We start from the raw sequence: 19,698 nt of genomic DNA on the forward strand, positions 1-19,698 counted from the left end.
TGACAGAGCAGATGTGCTGAGTTAACAGGCCCTGAGGACTACGAGATAGGATTCAGTGAAGAACCGGCCTGTTCCAAGCCATGAGGTCTTTGACTATACAAAAGCCTGCTGCAGAAGTGAGATGCTATGATCTTTTTTCACTCAAATGTATGAAGAAAACAAAAAAAGAACAGATTCATTTGCAGTGCTGAAACTCAAAAGTAACTCTTCTGAAGTTAGCAGAATGACAGATAGATTTAAAATGTCTCTCAGTCTCCTCTGTCTTCATAGTACCTAACATATCATCCAACTATCTTGTTAGAAAAAAAAAAAAGGCTTAGGTACCTTTTTCAGCGTTTTTAAAAATACTCACTGAGGAGCAAAAATTTTAATTCTTATCAGAAAATTCTAGCTGCTGAACCTAATGAAACAGGATGTGCTAATCAATACCAAATAAAAGCCTGCAAGCTTAGCGGGTAAGCTTAGTGGTTTTTCTAATTATCTCCCATTTACTTTTCCCAGCTGAGTATTGAAATCTGATTATCAACACCACTGGAGTTTTATATGTAAAAGTTTTTTATATGACAGACATATTTTATTCATTTTGCATTCCTAGAATAGAGATTCATAGTATTAAATATCTGGGGGGAAAAAAATACAACTTTATGTGACTAGTGAGCATTTGATGGAAAAGATGTAACAGGATGATCAATTTTGAGAACATAGAGCAACAGTAGAAAATTGCCAGGACCAGATAGCGGCCATCCAGACAGCTCTCCAAATGTCTTGTAACCAGAGAAACAGATAAGGCACATTGAATGCTGACATAACAGAAAGAAAATGAAAATGAAAACAAACGATAAAGAGCTAAAAGCCAGTGAGCCTAACATTCATGGCATGTCAACTGGTAAAACCTAGAATAAAAAGAGAATTTACCAACATATAGATAAATGGGATCTATTGAGGAGAGTTCTGTTACAAATTCATGTTATGCCTCACGCATCTCCTCAAATTCTTTGAAAGAATCAAAGGATTGATTCCTTCAGACCTGCAGATACAGGAGTTCTGGTTAATACAGTAATGCAAAGATACAAATTTTCCTTCTAAATCTGGCTTCTAACTATAGTAGTGCATTGTAGTATACTAATGCTTTCAAGGCTGTAACCCCCAATAGTCCAAGCTAGTTTCAGTGAGTTACACAAAAGTGATGTTTGTCAGGGAAGCAAAATCTGCCTGCCCGCAGACACGACCCTGCTGTAAGGCAGCCAGAGACTTTAATACCGAGGTATCTGAACAGCAAACTTCAGTCCCAGTCTGGGTGATAAATACACCCTGGACCTTCCCCAGAGCTCAGATGCAGTATCTTTTTCATATTCCTACATGAGATTACAGTTTTCTGACCATTTTCTTAATTTCTTGGAGAGCTGCTGCAGCACACTGTCTTAGTTCTCACCTTGGTATATCCTTTTCTGCTGGGCAGACTGTAATATATTACCCAGAGGTCTGTGATGACAAAAAGACTAGCCCTGCACACTGGAAGCACGGCCCCCCATTAATACTGGAATGAGTCTTCCCTTTCATCCTTCCCTTTTCATCCCACTCTTCCCTTCCCCTCTCCTAACCCTAAACAAAAGACTAGTCTTTTCCATTGCACCCGGGCTGAGTTGATGAAAACTCTTGGTTTGCAATGGTTGAATTTAGCCTTTGGAAATCTGTAGTAGTACAGAATATTATTCAAAGACAGAGAATTTCTGGTTTCTTTTTTAAAGTACTGTTTCTTTGTGTCTGTGTAAAGTTCACCCTGGACTATGACGCTCTAAAAATATTAGACATGGCTGCACTATTCAAGACATTGTTTTGATGAAAGAGATATAAACAAAATGCATAGGTTTTAGGAGGGAAAAAGGGAAGTTATGTTTACTTTCCTATAGGATCCAAAAGTCTTTATTTATTTATTTATAAGAAATAACTACACCTCTGGTGGTGAAGAGCTCCCTTTCCATACTGTCATGAGAATTACATTCCTGGTTTAACAAAAAATTTGACAGACTTTTCCATCAACCTCTGTATTATGCTTTAATCACTTAACTCCTCTGAGAGGAATTGCCCATTTCATTTTTTTTCAGGGGGTTGGTGACTCACATAAAATCGTATGTTCTTATGAATAGTATTTGTTTACTTAAGAACAGCATTTATGTATTTAGCAGTAAGAAAAAACAAACGTGTTTTCAGCAAGTGCAAGGAACCTTGTAAATCTCTGAATAACAGATTTTCCTTCTACCTTATGCAATTAGTTGTTTGCCTTTAATGGATCTTCTCCACATCCTACTCCCTCCAGCTTCTCCAAGGACTATGCTTGACTGAGCAGAACGGCTGGAGTATCAAATTATCTTCGCTACTACTGTACATGTTATTCACTGACAATCCTGAAGGGGGTATGATTGTACAAAGCACTGCTGCTTCTGCTCTGAAACACTGTACTTCTGGGACACATTCAACTTCGAAACTATAAGACTGATTATCTATCTTTGCCCATTCCAGTTTATGAATATATTAAAAGTTTAGGACAGAAAAAGGGCTGATAGAGTTCTCCATCTCACCTCAGTCTTCCAAAGGAGTTACCTAAATACATTTCTGTACAATTCATCACTGTGTTACCGCCCCATAGATAAAATAGCGTCCCTACAGTTTCAGCCAAGACAGTATCTGTTGGGAATTATATCATTACACTAAGTACAGAAATTTCACAGCAAAAGACATAAATATATATTTCCACAGAAAGCTGATCCCTAAAAGAACAATGTTCTTCCATTAATCAGCCACAGCAGCACTCACGATATGAGCCACTCCCACTAATCGGACCTACATTTCAAGTAAATGCAGTCTAACTTACCAGCACACACGTGGGAATCAGCTATGCTTAATAAAGGTTAACAGCAATAGAAAACCCACTAAGCTAAAACTGATTTGCATTTTCAAATACAGCGCTAAAGACCATGCTGGTAGAGTACCTATTATAAACTAAGGAACAATCCCTCTTCAATTACTGTACAATATGTAGAAACAGATAAAAATAATTTGTAGCTGTCTCTTAACAAGCAGCATTTGAAATTACCTGAATTCATTTTTGTGTATTTCTGCTATTTTCTTCTCGAGTTTTTGCGACTGCTTGGGAAAAATCTTAAAGTCGCTGATGTAATTCTCTGGGTGTTCATCAGGATCATAATCACCAAGCTCAGCTAAATAGATCAAAATAAATTAAATTGCAAAGTTAGCTAATAAGAAAATAAAAAGACAGCAAGTATAGTGTAATTCAGAAGACTTCCAAGATCACTAAGAATGCAGCATTTCTGAAGAAAAGCTATTTTGATGAGCTGGTAAACTGAAATTGCAAAATCCTTATAGCTGCCCCTGCAACCAATTTTGTGGCAGAAACATGCTCTGAGAAAGCATAGGTATAGGAAACTCTCCCCTTTCACTACTTATCATCCTGGTACCAGGCAGAAATATATCAGTGCATTCCGAGCTCTTCTCTTTTCTACACCAGCTTATCCCCACCAACGTGGTTTGGTTTAATTCAGCTCTAGCAGAGAAACACAGTTTGCATCATTATTTAAGTTTGCCTACAGTATTTGATTCCTCCTCTGGAAAGTGTACCACTTAGGTAGCCAAATATAGCACTTGGTGTCTATTCCTCTAAATTAGCCTCTTTTAGTAAGCTCTAGGCTCAATCTAGTTTGGGATATACTGCCTTATAATACATTAAGAGCTTCATTCATCTTAAGGCAGAATGTGGTTTCATGCATATGAAGTCCCTAATTAGACACGGAGCTAACAATTTTTCTGTGAGCAATCCAAGTCACATATCTGAATTTGGCCCTCCGGAAAAGATGGGGATGGGGGGAAAATCTCTTTCTCCTTGAATTGCACCTACTATTTTTGCCAGGGATTCCATCATCATCACACAGGTCTATACCATAACAAAATGCCACTCTGCATGGAATGGGCTACGTTTATATTCATGAAAGTAAAAGAACAGAATTTTGCTTTCTTTATAATTTGAATCTAGTATCGATGTCACACTTTTTCACTTACATCCTAAGACAACTGTTTTTTTTTTAATTTTTTCAATGGTCCAATTTACTTTAAGTTGGCTAAACAGCTGAATTGCTTCAAAATTTTCCAATGCATGTCAATACAGGGAAAGAGTACAACAAAAAAAATGCAAGTTATTACTAGTTTAACCCCCCATCCCAGTTTTGGACTTCTCTTGATACTGAACTCTCCTAAAAGTTACGAGGTATTTCACAAAATCCTGCTGTTCGTACTTACCTTGGACAATGCAGGCACCCAGGTAGGCAGCATCAGAAAAAGAACACAGCAGACGGCCATGGAAAATGTCCCTTTTTATTTGTAGATATAAGAGGTATCTAAAATGTTATTAAAAAAAGGATTAGAATAAGGTATGGCATCTTTTCGTAACAGATTTAACTTATCACTGTGAAACTATTCCAGATCTCTCTCTTGCTACTTAAGTGGCAGAAAAAAGAGGTAAAGTGCAACCATAGGAAAAACTAGATTCTGGACAAGATTGTTCTCGTGAAAAATGAAATAGTGACAGCAGAAGTGACAATACCCACTAAGAGATAGGATGGAGAAATCTTATTAGAAACAAATAGCTGTTACAATACTAATTAGTTACATGAAATTAATTATAGTAATGTAAACTAGTGCATTCCCTTCCTTTTTTTAATCCGTGGAGAATCCTAGCTGAAATTTTGAGGCAAAACAGCCTCCCTGAGGCGCAGCAGTGCAATGGGGCACCAGAAACCTGTCTGGGAGACTTCTCAGGTTCCCTTCCTCTCACAGCTGTTCGCCTTAGAGAAGAACTGAGGAGAAAAAAGAAATTGCTCTCTGTAGCTGCCCTCTGCCTCTTGCCACACAGCAGCATTACTTGTAAGAGCAAGAGGAGAGGCGCAGCTGCAGGGACCCGCTTTCTCCTTTGCTTTCTCCCCTAGAGAGCAATCTCCCAGAGGGGCCCCAAATTCAGTGCCAAGCTACAGAGACATCCTTCCCCGCCAGCTGGCTCACTGTAGCTATCCCATTCAGCGCTCACTCCTCTGGGAAAATAAAGCGTATGAGCCTGGCTTCAGGCAGATAAATCACCTAGCCACAGGGTTTTAGAAGATCCAGCTGCTCCTGCAAGTCCTCAGGATATGCCTCAATGCTGCAGGTCCTTTCCAACCTCAGGCTACACTGCATTGTATAAAAATGGGCTTTTCAAATAACGCTGATGTAAGAAATATTTTGCCTGAGTAAATTATTTAGTTGTGCATGTACCACAAAATCCTGTACCAAGTAGCTTATCTGAAAGTTTGCAGCAAGTTCTAGATTACAGCAAGAATGAAAGTATTATTTGAAGGGTGAGATAAGCCTGCCTCCTTTCCCCGGATTATTTCTGTGTGTTACACAAATTCAAGCCTGTATCGTTGAGAAAAACAACCTGTACTTGGTGTGAACGTTTCCGTTCACAACGTTACAGGATCCCAAGCTTCTACAGAAGTCCTGCTCTTCAAGGCCCCATTTTCACAATGCCTTTTCTCCTGTAATCCCTATTAACAGCTCACTAATCCACTTCCATAATCTGGTAGCACTGCAGCGCAGGTAGCTCCTGGAATAGTTTACTTCCATCAGAGTGAACTGCAGGCCTCAGTGACACACAGAAAAAAATTCTCCCTCTGCAGTGACATCCTACTAGAAAATGCGTGGTACAGCCACACAAATACCCCACAGAACTTGGGCAAATGAGCAGTCCCCAATTCTAAAACCTTTAATAACTCTTGCCAGCAGGAAAATCAGGCTGTGATTCCCCCGGGAGCGACCATTAGCCCGAGGCCACACTGAATTCACTTCTTAGGAAGTGCTGAAAAAAGCTGCCTATGAAAGGGCATCCTGAGATTTCACGGCATGGCTTGTTAGCCAAATCAGGAGGTCAACAGATCCTCAGAGACCCTGTAAATTGATGGTTTCTGAGTTTGGAAATGAGTATAATGAGATATGCAAAGGTAAATAGGATTCTAGAAAAGCGTATTAACCCACTGCTCCCGACCTGCTTTTACAGACATCAGGCTATTAGAACCAAAATTCTGAAGTCACACACCTTACGAGTTTAGAGGGGCGTAAAAAGAGGGCAACCATGGAAATACAGCAGAGGGCAAGGAGGTACTAGAAGAGCCCCAATACCTTGTCATATTGTCTTTTAAACTCAACTTGATACTACAGGAGCTAATCCCTTAACTCACAATTCCCACATAAACAGCAATTTGCTACACAGCAACAACATCCAAAACTTAAGTTTCTTTGACAAGTGTATACATTCTTAGGGGTCCTTTAGTATTTCAAGGGTGAAACAGTATTGTGAGAAAGCTGGAGAAAGCTAATATAAATCTAAGTATTTCTCACCAGCTGTGCCAGTTCTGACTCTCAAACTGTATGAATGGAAGCAAATGCTCCGACCATTAACTATGCTATGAATATTTTGATACTTACACGAAGAAAAATCTATTCTGCAAGGAATTCTTTCCTGTATTAGAGGATTAGGCACTCATACTGTTCAACTCGACCCATCTATCACAGGCCACTACAGAGCACAAGAGAGAACGAAAAGCAGAAAAATCTTCAAGAATCGACTCAAAGCACCTATTCAAAGCGCCAGGCAGCCTGCCTCGCCTTCTCTCTCAACTGCCGTGCAAGAAAGCACAAGTTAGATTCCTGCAGTGAGATGGCATGGACTTTCTACCCCCACAGACACATTACACAATTATGTAAGAATGAGCCTGGAAACACGCACACATGCATTTATTAGAATTCAAAACCAGGTGTTTTTAATACAGGGGGACTATACTAAAAGCCCTAAATACAACAGTCTGTGATGGGTCACTAAGATGTTACTTTGGTGCTTAGGGTCAACAACGTTAGCAGCATCAGAGCCCCCACAGAATGAGGGCAAACACAAACTCATTTTTAGGCATTCTACTAAAATTCTGTATAGAGGAACACGGATGCTTGGGTGGGAGTGTGCATACCTGTTTCTAAGCAAATAGTTTGCTGCTGACCAGGATCAGGGACCCTCAGTATTACATTTCTGCATCCATAATTGTCTCTCACTTATCTGAGCTAAACTTGAACAAGAAATGTATGTTTTCTACTTTTTGTTAAAAAAAAAAAGCCCAAACCAAAAAACACAGTAGAGTGCAATATGAAAGCACTAAAATTTAATGTTTTTGGAAGGTTTTTGATATCCTCATTACGATAAAAACAGTCTATATACTTTACATCTAAACTGTCAACTTATGCATTTTTATAAATTACATAAAGCTAATAAAAATATATTATTATTCACTCTCCCCAAAATAAATCAGCATCTCTGTAAGTTGCTTAGAATAAATGATTTTTTCAGAATTAAAAAATTATAAAAAATTTCCATTACATTTTTTCCATAACATTCACTTAGCTCTGTATATCGCATTTTTCTTTGTTCTGTCTCCCTAATATACCAGGGAATATTTCCTTTCCTTAAAGACTGCAAAAACACAACATATTCAATTTTTGCTGAGAGATACGTTAACAAGAATTACTTAAGAGTAAGCAGAGGATACGTAACCATCATAGCACATAAGGCAGAGTTTCAGGAAAAAGAAGAATAATACCTCAGAGCTCATTTCTTTCCAGTGATAGTCCTGGGATGAGAGAGCTGTTACCTAGGCTAGCTTCTGTCATCACGGTGGGCCGTAGCTGCTACGCATCTGTCTTTGCTTTAAAATATATAAACCCTAGTACTTGGTATGCCCAGGAAGAAGCTCTGTTTGTTTTCTTCCCTTAAACCAGCAGGGGTTTTTTGTTGTAGGTTTTTTTCGGTCAAACTGCTCACATACCTTCCCTATTACATTAGTAAGCTTTTAAGTAAAAATGCTCAGGTTTATTTTTAAACACTGAGGTTCTAGTCTACTGAATTGCTGCGTGCATTCGACCACTGAAATCTGGGTAGAGAAAACCAGTTACAGTCACACTGATGTCTTACAACTTTCTTAAATCAGAGGGCTCTAAACTGCACTTTCTGTGTGATACTACCAGGAATTATTGCACTTCTGGAACAAAGCCACCTCCAAGGCAGACAGCAGTCAAGCGGAAGAGAGACACAGCACTCACTTCACAGCGGAGGCTGAAGAAACTGTTGGCTGGGACACAAGGGAGGCACTTGATCTTTTAAGAAGGGCAGAAGCATGTCCATGCAGACCAGAATCAGAGTCTAAATGTCTTATTTTCCAGAGACCACCCACACAAGCAATTACATGTGATTCAGTTCATCTTCCTTAGGCAAAGCAAGTAGGGCTGGAACAAAACTAGGATGTTAAGGAGTTCTTTCAAGTGAAGGGGATACACACAGTGTAGACTGGAAATCAAAGTTGTAAGCTTTGTAAAAGAGTTGGCTCAACCCCAGACACTTCCTATAATCCTGAGGAAATAATTTATGTTGCAGGTCAGCAAAGACCTACAAATGCATACCTGACTACTGACTTCAGTGAGGTTTATGTATGTACTTAAAATCACCTACACTTACAGAAATAACTTACAGAAATAACTTACAGAAATGGATCTGATTTTGCCATTTCTTGTGTCCTTCCATCACATCTATGTTTTCCAAGCCGTGGCATGATACTTTAGCCTGATTTACAGCCTAGTATAAGTACTCAGGCTTAGCAGCAAGCTAGTAAAAGTCCTATAGTCTAGGTTGCTACTCCTTATATCACAAATGTCTGTCACTGGAATAACCTCTCTTCTACCTATTCCCTATTTGTAATACAGATGACTCCAACAACTCCAGGTCAGCCATCCCCTTCATGCAGCTGCCGATGGAGGGTCTGCAATATCCATACTTGTTTTCAAGCAGACTTTGCAAACCTCAGCATCCATGTTTCCAACTGTTTAACTATCAAGATACTCAATGAGGCAAGAAAGCTTTTCTATAGCTAAAATTTGTGATTTGTCCGTGCAGCAGCTGCTCATTTTATTCCAGTAACAAGCATTTCTCCCAGTGTTGTCCTGAAGCCTTCCCAGCTGACAGACATGGTTGCGCTGAGAACTCCAGGAATGTGTCAAGAAATGTTCTCAGCGTGGGAACTGGCTTTGACTGTACTGCTCTTTCCCAAGCTACTCTGCACACCGAGGAGCAGAGCAGCAGAGTGCAAGTGCCCGCGTTTACAATATTCCTGGATCATGTCATCCGTGGCCCCCCCCAACCCAGCAGGATTTGAGCTCCTTATGTAATACTATCCTACTACTAATTTTTCAATCTCGCTTCTTTGGTAGGTAGCAGGCATTACACTGCAGGAACACTAGTTCCTGCCAAAGCCTAGGAATCTAACCAAAACACTAACTACTACATACTAATATCTAATATCACAAACCAAAAACTTCTTTTCTGTGCTTACAGTGCCATCTAGATAGTGAAAATAATACTATTTCCCTAAAAATACATTACTTGTCTACTTATTAATATTTGTGAAGTATTTTGATCTTATACATTGAAGAAAAGCCATCATTTTATTAGATATGTGATGATAACACACAGCTGACTGATCTTGGAGTCATCACAAATAGTTCGCTGAAATCATCAACTCAATGTGCAGCAGCAGCCAAAAAAGCCAATAAAACGTTGGGCATCATCAGGAAGGATATTGAGAAAAAGACATTTTGTGACTATTTAAAGCCTTAGTGTAACCTTGATGTCTTGAGTGCTGTGCCTAGTTCTAGTCTTTGCATCCTAAGGAGAACATAGCTGAGCTTGATAAAGAGAAGAGCAACTAAAATGAGTGGAGCCTTCTTCGCAAGGACAGACTTCAGTATGGAGAGAAGGTACCTTAGGGGGAATAAGACTGAGGTTTAGGAAATCATGAAGGCAGTGGAACAGGTGAATGCAGAACTGTTACACATTGAATCTTGCAATACTAGGACTATGGGGAACTCAGTGAAATTAGCAGGAAATTGTTTAAGACAGATAAAAGAAAATACTTCTTTACACAGCAGTTAGTGAGCTAACTGCCACAGGAGCAGCAGTAAGACAAACAGTACCATTAAGTTAAAAACAAACAAATGAAAAAAACCCCACACCATAGAAAAATTCATGAGTAACAGATCCAGAAATCAATACCAAAAATGAATAGTCAAGAATGCACCTACCAAAAATCCTTAATATAACAATTCAAGAAACCTAAGTTTTAGTGAATTGGGGTCAGGAGGAGATCATCTACTTGGTTTTCTTGTTTTTTTCTGGAAAAAAATGAATTTTGTCCATAGCAGGATGGTTTAAGCCACCCACAGTATTTGTAAAATAGATATACATAGTAATAAGCATGCAACGGTGATGATAGTACAGCAGTTGCCCCTTCAATACATGCAGTCAGTCACAAACCAAATTCTAGCAGAACAGGCTCTACAGACATAGTCACAATGACTTCAAAAAATGACCTTTTCAAACACTATAAAATAACTATTTCTCTTATCTAGAAAGGAAGGACAACTGTATGACCCACTCGCAAACATCTAACTCCAAAAAAGCAGGAGAGACTAATTAAAATCTCCCTCCTAATTAAAGAGAATTTGACATCAGCCTTCCATACGTGATTCTGCATTTTACCAATCTTACACCTTTATTGTTACACCTCTATTAGAGTGATTTGCTGATAACAGTCCTATTCAGACTGACTGCTTCAGAGGAATGCTGTATGGAAACTGCACTTCAGCCAATGCTGCAAAACCTTGCTTTTCTACAGCTATTATCTGCTAAATCTGAAGCAAAAGCAGTGTGGCTTTTTAAAGCTACTCATAGGACACCTGAAATCTCACCCCCTCCAATAGCGGAAACTGCTTTGTTAACTTATTTGAGCAAGTGCATGACTGCCTCTTGTGTTAACAAGCACCTGTATGAACAAAACCTCCCTTCCCGTACAGTTTGTGAAAAGAAGTTATAACTCAAGGAATCAAACACAATGAAAGCAGCCTCATCCTATAACTGCATCCTGAACCCTGGTCCCTCCTAGAGGGTCAAATCCATCAGAGATCTGGACCACAGTATCGTTAAAAAAAAATCCCTCAGAAAGAAATAGTCTATTTGCTACCCTCAGAGGTGGAGGTGGGAAGGTCACTACCCAGTAGTCTCAAAACTCTCACTTTTGTGATCAGACTGAAGACTGCCAATTAGCTCGAGCAATATGTGCGCTTGTCTTCCTGGCTTCAGAGCAGGTCAGTACCTCCATCACAGCGAACGGTCTTACTTTGGACTGGACATGAAAAACAGGATGATGAGCATCACTGCTTCAAAGCACTGGTTGCAGGAGAAAAAAAAATTATAGCTACACAACACATTTTTTAGATGCAACAAATGTAACTGATCAGCAATGATAAAGATGACAAAAGAAAGTTTGCAGCAGATTGTACCTTTGTTTTGGATAGCAGGTGACATTGTACAGCTCAGGAGTTTGTGAACCCTTAACAAAACTGTTCCTATGGAAGGGATGACAGGGCTTTCAGTTTTACACAGAGAAATGAAATTTTTAAAATGGAGTTGAAATGTTGAATAAAATACTTCAAATGAAGCAATCCTAAATCTTCTTTTAGGCTTGCCAATAAACAGTTTGGTATTCAAGGGTAACAACCAAAGAGAGCACTACTGGCCTCAACTGGCTGCCCCACTCTCTTCTGGAGGGGAAAGCGCCAGGATCTTACAGCACAAGGGAGCAGCAGGTAGAGCTGGCTGAGATAGGTCTTGTCAAGCAGCACACGCGTGTAGCTGTGTTATTCTTCCTCACCCAAGCTAGCTCACTCAGAGTTCTTTAATTGTGCCCTGTTTACATACCCCTCATCTTTGCCATCTTATACGATTTCCAGTTAAGCATTTTTTTAGCTGCTTTTCTGACAGCAAAATACTTACTACATTGTTTTACAACAGCCCAATGATTCAAGATCTGCTTCTAACATATGGATTAGGAAAAAAGTGCAAGATGAAGGCTAGCTGGAATAATCCATCTTTGATTATTATCTTCAGCTACTCAGTCATGCCTCTTAGGGGCTCAGTTTTCTCTGCAGTTATCATGGATTACTTCTGATTCAGTATTATCTATAGCACTTCAGAGTGTCCCTTTGGGACCTCAGATGACATTAGATTCACTCATTTTAATTATACGTATACAGTAAGATGTAGGGATGTGGACATAAAAAGGCACAAAGCACTCTGCTATATTATTCCTTAAGAAAGAACAAAGCCTGACTTATTTATTACCTAAACAAGAACACTGAAGAGAAATAGTATGGTAAAAATCTGTGCTCAAGTGTGACCAGCCTTTGGATCCATCCATTAATGTTCCCATTCTCCTCACATGCAATCTCTCAAAATTCAATAGCTGTGGACCCTCCCAGGGCCATGACCAGTGGTCAAAAAAGAGCAAAGAGAGCACAGAGCGAAAGAATCTGTGCTTTGCAGAAAGGGTACTGGGACACCAAGCACACAGCAGATCAGGTGATTACTGCTGTTACAGCTTCCTTCATGCCAATTTTATATCTTTGCATGTCAGTAGAATAATCTTAATCATTACAGTGAACTCTGGAATATCCATCAGTTTTTCTGCATGTGTTTCCATGCCCATGGCTAAAAACAAACCAGTCTCCCCACCGAGCGTATCATACTCTGTGGAAAAGCAACTGGAATGCATCAAAGTGAAAGACAAAGAAAAAGGAAATTAGCAGCAATACTGAAAGTGTATGTATTCAAGGCTCCTACCACAATCCAGTGGAGAGTCGACCAGAAGAACAGGTTGCAGAGCAGATGTTTGATTTAATGAAAAAAAGAAACTGAAATTATGCTTTACAAGTATGCACGGCAGAGAACAAGGGAGATATGAGGACCTGCTTATTATTTTGGCCATTGCCTAATTAAAAACTAGTAGTTATTAGTCTCAGGAGGGATGCTTAGTGAAGCCAGATACATGCTGCTTTCCCAAAGCACTTTGTTCTAACTTCATACAGTCTATAAGACTGCCAGATTATCTCCTCTATAAAGACATAGATACAAAAATCAGAAGAACCTGACACCTTCCAGATGCTGCGTATGAAACACAAGTCACTCTCAGAGGTGGCCACGGTATAGAAGAACACTACCACTAAGGTTGAGCACCATTCTCTGTGTAAATGAATAACAAACTGTTCCAAAAAAAACAAAACAAAACCAGAAGCCATCCACCACCCTACATTCACTGTTTGTGTTAAGATCTGCTGGGTCTCCAGGGCATCTGAAAGAAATTTAGAGGTCCACTCATTTGAGCAAAGTGATATCCTTGCCATTTCCTCATCACAAAATTCTTTAAAAAGGTGTTTAAAAGAAAAGTGTGCCTTTAGTCTTCCTCACACTGTTTTCAAACACGTATGGCCTCGATGCCCCTCTGAAGAAGCAGAATTTCTAAAAATAAGAGCAAATCTTCTAAATCTACATTGACGCAAGTTAAAGAGATGGAGCATCCATCTCTTACACATTAAAGCGCAGCAAGATTTAGGGTTTTTTTGACAGGCAGGTGTTCACACAGTCTGTTATTACAAAAACAAGAGAGCTCAAAGTGACAATCTCCATGGCTAAAGAAGTTATATTGTGAATTTGAATCTTAATGTTAGCAAAATCTAGAAAAAACAGTGTGCAAGGACCACACAGAAGGAATCTACTTCTGCAGGGATGCACTGAAATTTTAGCCTCCTATCTCAAAATCGCCAACGTCCAGAGGCAGGCACTGATTTTATTCCAAAAACATAGCTAAAGAAACCACTATTAATTAAAAAGAGGGAAGATGAAAGCAAATGGTTAGAACATGGTATGATACAACTGACGATATTCACACACTTCCCTAACAGTGGAACTAAACGCAATGACAGCAAAGTGAGTGGCTCAATCATTTGCCCAAGGGATTCCTGATACAGAGCCTTTGAACATGCGGTGTGCATAAATTTTCAGATTATTTCAGACTTTTTTCCCAATAACACAGTAGGCAAGGATGGCTTCAGCTAGGTCAATTTTCTATCTTAATTTCCCCCAAACAATTCCAACCGTAAAACAGACTAGCTCAAGAATTACAGTCCATTCTACTGAAGGTAGCACAGAAATGAAGCAGCAGTAATTTGAGGTGACAAATGCTCAATTCTCCTCCTGAAAGTGATGTCTAAATCCAGAGCACTATTCCTCTCCATTTTATACTATTTTCCAAGAAATCAAACAATTTACCTCCCCCCACAACACACAGCTTCAAAAACTGAATGTGTGATTTTTTTCCATCAGATATTGCCATGGAAGAGAAAGTAAGACAGCTCCTCTTAGCATCTGTGCACCTCTGAAGTCTCTAAGGTACTTTGTTAAAGATTTATTCCTATGAAGCTTCTACAAATACTGCATCAACAATAATCCACAGGGGGGGATTTAAGACAGGTTTAATTAATACTCTGAACCAAACAGTAGTAGGACAATGTGACAGGACAAGTCTCACTATATCTTAATTTCATTATCTAAATGGGGACTACAGACACCCACTAGATATCTATCCAGTAATAGCGACACTGTAACATGTTCAGGCACAGTTGCTACCAGAAATGCAGAGTACTATTACTGTGACTCAGCTGACTGCACATACAGATGTGAAGTACAGATCGCTTTTAAGTCAAAGGGGTGACTTAACATTATTCTTTTCAATCTTAAGCATTTACTGCAACAAATGTTACTGTCCAGTTAATACAGCAGAATTCAAAAAAACAAAAAAAGACCCCAACTACTGGATGTCAAGGTTTCAGGACTGCCTTTGGCCACATACTAATGAACTTTTTTCTTCTTCAATTTCAACAACCATTGCAATTCAAGAAAAAAATATAATTTAAGCCAATTTTAGAGTGTCACCTTGAGTCTGACCTTCTTCTATGTATGCTGAAGCAAATCCTCAGAGCCGAGTTACATGATTTTGCGTTTCACTTGCTCATTTCAGGAGCACTTCCTATACTTTGTTATAGTATAGGAGACCTGTGCAGATACCAAACCTTCCCAATCAGCAACACAGGGGAAAAGGGTAAAGCTGCTCGCGTACAAAGTGCTGTCACGTGCACAAGTTGAACGAATGAAAAGGGATTATTTCTCCTTTTTATGGTTTTCCATTACCTTAATAGTACTACTTGAAATAAAAGAACATAAAATATTTTTCAAACAGCAGCTTGACTTTAAAACTAATTTGAAATGTTCCAGAAAAGCTTAAAACATACTGACAGCACAATACACTTCAATGAGCTGATTCTGGGTGCTTCGTATTTGGACAAAACTTTTTCTGCGAGGCTTAAACAAAACAAAACCACTTGAATAGGGAAGGTCTATACCAAGCTCAGAGAAAGTAAAATGTTCATCCAAGGACAATTACTAACAAATAATGAAAATCCCTTGACTTCCTGGTTTACAACCTGTTCACTCAGCTGAACAGTTTTAATATTTTACCCAAGATAAACAGCCATAATACAAACAGCATGTTCCGGCTGCTCCTTACAAGCTATAAACTTACCATTTAGCAGAATGCAAGCTGTTCCTGAAAACTTTCAGTATGAGACCAGTGATAATGGGACCTCTCCCATTCACAAAGTGACTCGTGAGCATAAGAATTTGCAGAGCTTAGGGAAAAGGTAGATAAAGTGCTCAAGTGCTCAGTGCTTCTGCAACGTGCAATTATTAGTCAGCAACACGATCTGCTGACAAACAACGTGGAAAGGCATACACGCAGTCCTGCACAGCATGGCTGCTGCAGAGGTCAAAAGAGCTGCTACCTTCCAACACTTTTTCCCCAGTACATTTCCTGAAAATACTCAGAGCAACAGAGCATTCACAACGGCTACTAGAGAGGACAAAACTCCCATCTAATAAGTATGACTGATCCGTTGCACAGGTGTGCTTTCAATGCATTTGCTGGAAGATTATCAGGTAAGCAGCAAGATTCCTTAACCTCTATCGTAGCTATACTTTTGCACTATAATTACATTGCACCTCTACATCAGTTTTCTAAAGGAAGTCTACCAGTGCTTATCCTGGTCCTAAAGACAAATGCGCAACAGCAAATTCAGTGAGGCTATTCATGCTCCTATTTATAGAGTTAGGGCCATTACTGAATTAAACTTCACAGTTTTAGTTTACAAAAAGAGAAAGCCTAAGACAAAAGAGGAAGATCAAAATGCTTGTCAGTGGAAGAGTCAGGATAATCCTTGCCCAATCTTTGACCACTGCATCTCTTTCCAAGAGTGCCCCAGCAGCAACACTACTTCTTTGTATGTTATAGAAAAGTCCCCTTAAACTGTCTTTAGAATGCCATAGGTATCATATTAAGCATAAAAGCTATAAATAGTGCACTTATAATGAACAATGGAAACCCTACCCTACACAACTAGCTGTCTTATTTTGGACTTGTTAACAGTGTACATTAAATGCACAGACAAAAAAAAATACCTGGTGAGCTCTTCTTTAATCTTCAAGGGTTCATGTGGGTAGAATTTCACTCTAAAGCACATGGTATATGGTGGATGAGCTGAAACATTATAAAGAAAAAACATGAGAACAATAGCAAACAACATTGCCTTGGTCACTCCGAAAGAGTGGCCTCTAAAAGTCTTACAAAGCAGCCTGAGCATTGATTAAGCAAGATATATTATACATACATATAAAAAGAAACAAAACATATGACAAAGGAACTAGAGCGTGTGCAAAATATGGACAAACTATGCAAATCAATTTATACACAGCTTTGCACCTCACAGGTTTTATTGCTCGACCCAAGCAGTACAAAACTCATCTGGGTTGCTGGTTTGGTTTTTGGTTTTGGGGCTTGTTTTGCTTTGTTCTAATTGATAAACAGGAAGCAGTTGCATCTTGTCATTGTGAAGTGCAAAAACGTTATGTGTAATTGCTATTCCTGGTAACGATAATGCCTAGACTACAAAATGAAACAAACCATTCATTAAATTAGGCTAATGCAACCAGAGCACAACAGAAATGTTTCTGTTTCTGATATTTAGTTAGACTGTGTTATCTACTCCCAAACGCAAGTAGCAGCACTGGGCTGTAAATAAGTAAAATAATGTCACTTCTCTAAAAAACACCACCACCACACAGTAAAAGAATGATTTCAGTCTCTCTCAATTCTACGTTAATGAGACAGCTTTTTACCCCACTGTTGTATCTTTGATAGCATTCAAGATATTACCGGATCCTAGGGCAGTGATCTTTCAGTGATTACAGAAAGGATGAGAGCAAATCAAAGAGGTATCTTGTGACAATCACCTGAGGATAAAAGAAGTGTGAAAACCACGTAGAAGACTTCAAAATGTCACGTCAGGCATGAGGTGCTGGTAGGCAGCGCCCTCAGGGCTACCTGTAGCCTGATAGTTTTTATGGTTTAGGTTCCAATTAGAAATGTAACTGTCAGGCCCGCTGGTAACAACACGAGAGAGAGCAGGGATGGAGCAAGAGCAAAGGCAAACTCCTAGCAGAGCAAGCAAGGCCTCCATACAGTAACTAGTGCGAGGGGCCTTTGTACCAAAGTTTGCCAGCATAGCTGTCCTCAGATGGACAGAAAGAAGAAAAGTGAAGACTTTAAGCACAATTGAAGCATGTGAGCATTGTACTTATTTCGGGTAGCATCTTACAGACCTGACTGCAGAATTACGATCCTTTTATCGAAATATTTTAACTTATGAAACTAACTTTCAGCGGACATTTACACTAGTATAGGACACTTACAGACCCTTAGTTTTAACAAGATTTTATTCTTTTTTCCTGTTTTAAAGGAAAGCATCTATGCAAATTTAAGTAATAGTAATGCATAGTTTTGTAATACTCTACTTAGTTTTAAAAGTCTCTTTGTTTTAGTGTCGGCACACAGTCAACCTAACTTTCCTATATCTTAAAGAGATGGTGCCTTTAAGGGAGGAGAACGAGGAAAATCAGGAGAGAAGGGCAAAAGGAGATTACAGTGGCCCATGGAGGAAGGAAACAGTTGGAACAGAGAATTACATTTAAGTGAATGTAATCCATAACAGTAATTATTAAGCTAATGCAACATTTTACTATAGCATCTTCTCAAGCTTATTAGCTCATTGGTTTGTATTAATTGCACACAGAAATTAGTTCTACAATCGGGAAATTCTTGAAGCTCCTTTGACTGCAGCATTTACCTGTATGCTGCCGTTTTCCTCAAACACATCCTTGGATATCACATAATTCCATGTGATGTACAAAAGCAACAGAAAATAAAAAAGCATTACATTTTTTGTTACAGTTGTTATTCTTTGGAGCATTTGACTGCTTTTCAAGATGAAGAAATATTTTCCCCTCCCAAGACTTCATGCTGCATTTAATTTTAATATGGTCAGCCTCAATAAAGAACTATTGATTTCTCATTTTTTTCCTCATTTACATAACTACTCATTTCAAACACAGGAAGAAATGTCAGAAGAGAAGGGGATGGAGACATGAAAAATACAAATACAGAAAAAAAATACAGAAATAAGAAAGGAATAATAATAAAGAGAAACAAACAAGAGGGAATGGAGAAAGAAAAAGAATTAAGCCTTAAGTCTTGTCTAGTCACGGTTTGAACATTCAGGCAAATCAAATCTGAATGAGGCCACTTGTTCAGAAGGTAAGAGGAAATCAGACTACTTTCTGTGGGCTTTGGCATCTTAGATGCAATCACAGCATTTTCTTACAGTGACTGGAAATAGGTTGCAAAACAGAGCCAATTGTTATGTCCTCCAGGTGCTCCGTCAGGGCAAACTAGATGGTAAACTGAATTCAATGTACCAGAAAACAACCAAGTAAAATAACCACTGAGAGACGCGCTGAGAAGTCACGCTGCCTGGGTAAAGCAGAAGATAATATAAGTCATTTTAAATGGCTCTGTCTCTTCTTAACAGCCTTCTAAAAACTCAGCGAGGGAGAAAAACTTCACTTCCAGAATATGGCTCTGCTAACCAAACTTGATAGAAGAGCCAACTTGTATTAAAGGAACTGGAGTGCTTTCTCAGAGAGAGAGAGAGAGAAAGGGGAAAAAAAAGAAAAAACAGTCCTTTTAAAGCTCCTGGCAGATTTAGAAGTAGTTTGTGCTTGAAATAGAAACACAGTAATAAGAACAGCTAGTACATGGCTCTGCAGGACCCAAGCTAGTACGTGCCTACTGCAAGACCCTAAAAATGCACTGATCTTCTGATGTCAATAAAATGACTGACACTTTGGTTCTGGTCCATAATATTTCCATATCACAAAGAAAGAAAGTGTGTAAGAGTTACAGCAGAAGAGCTAAGCTCTAGCAGTATGTGGTAAACATAAAAGAACAACAGTTGTCCCACGCATAAAGAGTATTATAGTGAGGGCACGTATGGGTAGGAACAGATGACATGCACTGCACTGAAGAATAGCCTATGTTAATAGAAAAGGCTGATTAAGTTCAAGCAGAAGGGCAGTACGTGATGGGAAAAGTACACCAATACGCAGAATATGCAGAATCCAGACGGTTCAGTAAGGTAGTTTGAAGCTACTTTGCAAACCTTTCCCTAGACTCAAGCTTCTGTAGCAATATATGAGTCCTCAGAAGTGCAGCAAGGAATACA

General features: G+C 39.1%; 1 protein-coding gene across 2 annotated transcripts in view; it reads right to left on the minus strand.

Moving 5' to 3' along the window:
• The window catches only part of LOC112978800 (FERM domain-containing protein 3), a 146,602-nt gene that overhangs the window by 44,408 nt on the left and 82,496 nt on the right, over positions 1-19,698 (minus strand). For both annotated transcript variants that reach the window (XM_026092531.2, XM_064500986.1), the window contains 3 exons: positions 16,541-16,619; positions 4,312-4,409; positions 3,095-3,218 (listed from right to left, as the gene is read on the minus strand). In XM_026092531.2, the coding sequence (XP_025948316.2) occupies positions 3,095-3,218; positions 4,312-4,409; positions 16,541-16,619 (301 nt within the window). The remainder of the gene's footprint in view (positions 1-3,094; positions 3,219-4,311; positions 4,410-16,540; positions 16,620-19,698) is intronic.

This window comes from Dromaius novaehollandiae, chromosome W (assembly GCF_036370855.1).
Source record: "Dromaius novaehollandiae isolate bDroNov1 chromosome W, bDroNov1.hap1, whole genome shotgun sequence".
Taxonomy (NCBI): domain Eukaryota; kingdom Metazoa; phylum Chordata; class Aves; order Casuariiformes; family Dromaiidae; genus Dromaius; species Dromaius novaehollandiae.